The sequence below is a fragment of the Sphaeroforma arctica genome (genome assembly GCF_001186125.1).
Source record: "Sphaeroforma arctica JP610 unplaced genomic scaffold supercont1.72, whole genome shotgun sequence".
Classification (NCBI taxonomy): Eukaryota; class Ichthyosporea; order Ichthyophonida; genus Sphaeroforma; species Sphaeroforma arctica.
In genome coordinates, this window is record NW_014040486.1 from 102,892 (window position 1) to 105,679 (window position 2,788).

Genomic DNA, 2,788 nt, shown 5'->3' on the forward strand with positions numbered 1-2,788 from the left:
CCACATATATATATATATATATATATATATATATATATATATATATATATATATATATGTATGTATGTGTATATATATATTTATATATATATATATATATATATATATATATATATATATATATATATATATATATATATATATATGCGTATGTATGTATAGAATATATCTATATATATATATATATATATATGTGTGTGTGTGTGTGTGTGTGTGTGTGTGTGTGTGTGTGTGTGTATGTATATATATAGATTATATTTCCAACGATCTCAACGTGGTGAACTACACACCGTATCATCCTATACTACTAGTTAGCGGGACTGAACTATCTATTTTATTACAGATACGCGTGCATGTACATCTGTGATATTAACAATACAATATAACATGCTCAAAAAACATGTAAACAGGACTACCGGTGTACATTGCAGTCAACACTCACAATAACTTACCAACAGTTGTATCTATGCTCCTGACAGTCATAGTGTATAGACTTTTGGCCGTTCGCAACATGGGATTGCCTGCTGCCGTCGCAGCACTTGAGTCCATTTGGCTCGCACTCGAACTCAGAACTAACTTCGAAGACTTTGCATTGTCAGCCACAAGCTCAGTGTCCTCACCCTCTCCAGAGTATACTGATATACTATCCGCACGAGTCGTACCACTGTCAACAATAGTATCCGGATGACTGCTTGTAAGTGCACTGATACTACCACTCGCTTCCAAAGCCTCCATATACGTCTTTAAGCCACTAGGCTCTGTAGTACCATGTGCGATGGCCTCGTGTGGCTCTGACGGTGATACATCTTGTGTATTGTGTGTAGCACTAACTGGTTGATCAGTGGATGTGTCTCCGCCGAAGGCTTCACGTGTCTCTGAGAGTGTATCTAGTGTATTCTGTGAAGTATTTTCAATCTGATCTATGTTTGTATCTTCGTCCCCTAATTGATGACTATCTGCCTCTACACTTTCGCTTATCTCATCATTGTGCTGTGTTTGGGTAGGAGCGTATACTGTGTCTGCCTCAGAGTCTAAATGTGTATTATTTGTATCAGTTATGGTATCGTTTTCAGCGTGTGTAGTGCTCTCTAATTGTTTATCACTGTCCATATCCACCGTGTTACTTGTACTTGTATCTTCATTCCCATTTGAATCCGTAAGCGTGTGGATGATGTGGTTGTGGGTGCCATCAGTGCTGTCTCCATCTCTACTGTGTACTGCCTTTGTTGAATCTATTATCTCACTGCTTACGAATTTTATTCCGTCTGTACTAAATGTGTACTTCTCGTCTTTGTCACTATCTAATGCAACACCTGTAGGTCTGGGTGCGGGCCCTGGTGCAGCCTGAATGCTAGTATCCGACATGATGATATATATATATATATATATATATATATATATTTTACGTATATATTTATATATATACAGAACTGAAGGCCAAAGGAGTGATTGTTGTCACCTTATTATTACTCGCAGCATGTCTTGTCAACAGTGGTCGCGTGTGTGTATTGTAGCCGATGTATTGAAAGAACTTGACGATATTCTATGGATAGTTATAGTTTAGATACATATAGCACATGATGCCTGACAGATGTCTACACACGGATACGAGGCTAAATACTCGGCACCAGATACACCTTGTACACAAAGTATAAAACCCGCGTAGTAAACGTTTTTTAAACGTAACCGCAGCCAGGTTAGAACTTCATACGCTTTAACGTAATTAATATGAACTATTTAAAACTGCTCACATAAACACTGACGCAAAAACGATGGATTTCAAACCGTTTTAACGAGGATTTATCTGCGCCAATATGTGCATTTGGTTTTTATTGAAACAAAATGTTGATGACTATGTAAAAAATAATTATATGTGGAGTTGCAAAGATTATCATATGTTTTTTAATACGATATAGATCCATCCAATAAAATGATAGTTGTCGACGAGCAAACCTTTTTCCGTACCGTATACGTTGAACGTGCATGCATAAAGGTTTTGGTATTTTTAAACGTTTAAAGGCCGAAGTGGGATTGAAAGGATCTAACCTACTATGAATGATATTCGGATAACAACAGACTAACATTGATATATACTGCACCTCAGATCCTAAAAGGTGCACCTGTAATTATCAAAAAGGACTATACCGAAGTAAACGTTAAACGAAAACGTATAATTCATAAATTTTTATACGTTCTAACGAAAAACGTCATAAGGTTAGCGAACGGGTCATCGCGAGTCAAAAAAGCATTGCACACAGATTAATATGATATGATATGTCCCGTTATTCGATATACTTGATCAGTGAGATCTAAGCAGCGTTAAAGTTTTATGCAAACCTACAGCCAAACAATGCTATCGCACTTACCAGTGTCCACCATATTTGTGGTGGTTTTCGACGTTCACGTGTATGTATTGAGTAGTGCCTACTCGAGAAAGTGTGCTCATGTCAACTCAACTCAAAAACTGTATTGAAAACATATATTGTTTCATTTTTAATAACACAAATTTACATATTTGTGTGCACACGTATGTGTGTGTGTGTCTGGTGTATGTGTTTTTGAGTGTATATGTGGTTATGTATGCTTGAGTTTGTGTGTGAGAGTGTGTCTCTGCGTCTGTCGGAGTATGGGAGTATGTGTAGGTGTGTATGTGTTAGGTTCTATATATATATATATCTATATATATTTATAAATATATCTATATATATTTATAAATATATCTATATATATATATATATATATATGTGTGTGTGTGTGTGTGTGTGTGTGTGTATATATATATACTACT

The 2,788-nt window shown here is 35.9% G+C and overlaps 2 protein-coding genes across 2 annotated transcripts in view; one reads left to right on the forward strand and one right to left on the reverse strand.

Annotated features, from left to right (window-relative positions):
- Positions 1 to 438: 438 nt before the first annotated feature.
- On the reverse strand, positions 439 to 1,365 carry SARC_01751 (hypothetical protein; the record flags this gene model as incomplete). Its single annotated transcript, XM_014304519.1, has 1 exon — positions 439 to 1,365. One exon carries the CDS (start codon positions 1,363 to 1,365, stop codon positions 439 to 441), a length of 927 nt encoding a protein of 308 aa, XP_014159994.1.
- A 944-nt stretch (positions 1,366 to 2,309) lies between these two features.
- The window catches only part of SARC_01752 (hypothetical protein), an 11,165-nt gene continuing 10,686 nt past the window's right edge, over positions 2,310 to 2,788 (forward strand). The window contains exon 1 of the mRNA XM_014304520.1: positions 2,310 to 2,406. Within this exon, the coding sequence (XP_014159995.1) occupies positions 2,330 to 2,406 (77 nt within the window). The 5' untranslated portion in view covers positions 2,310 to 2,329. The remainder of the gene's footprint in view (positions 2,407 to 2,788) is intronic.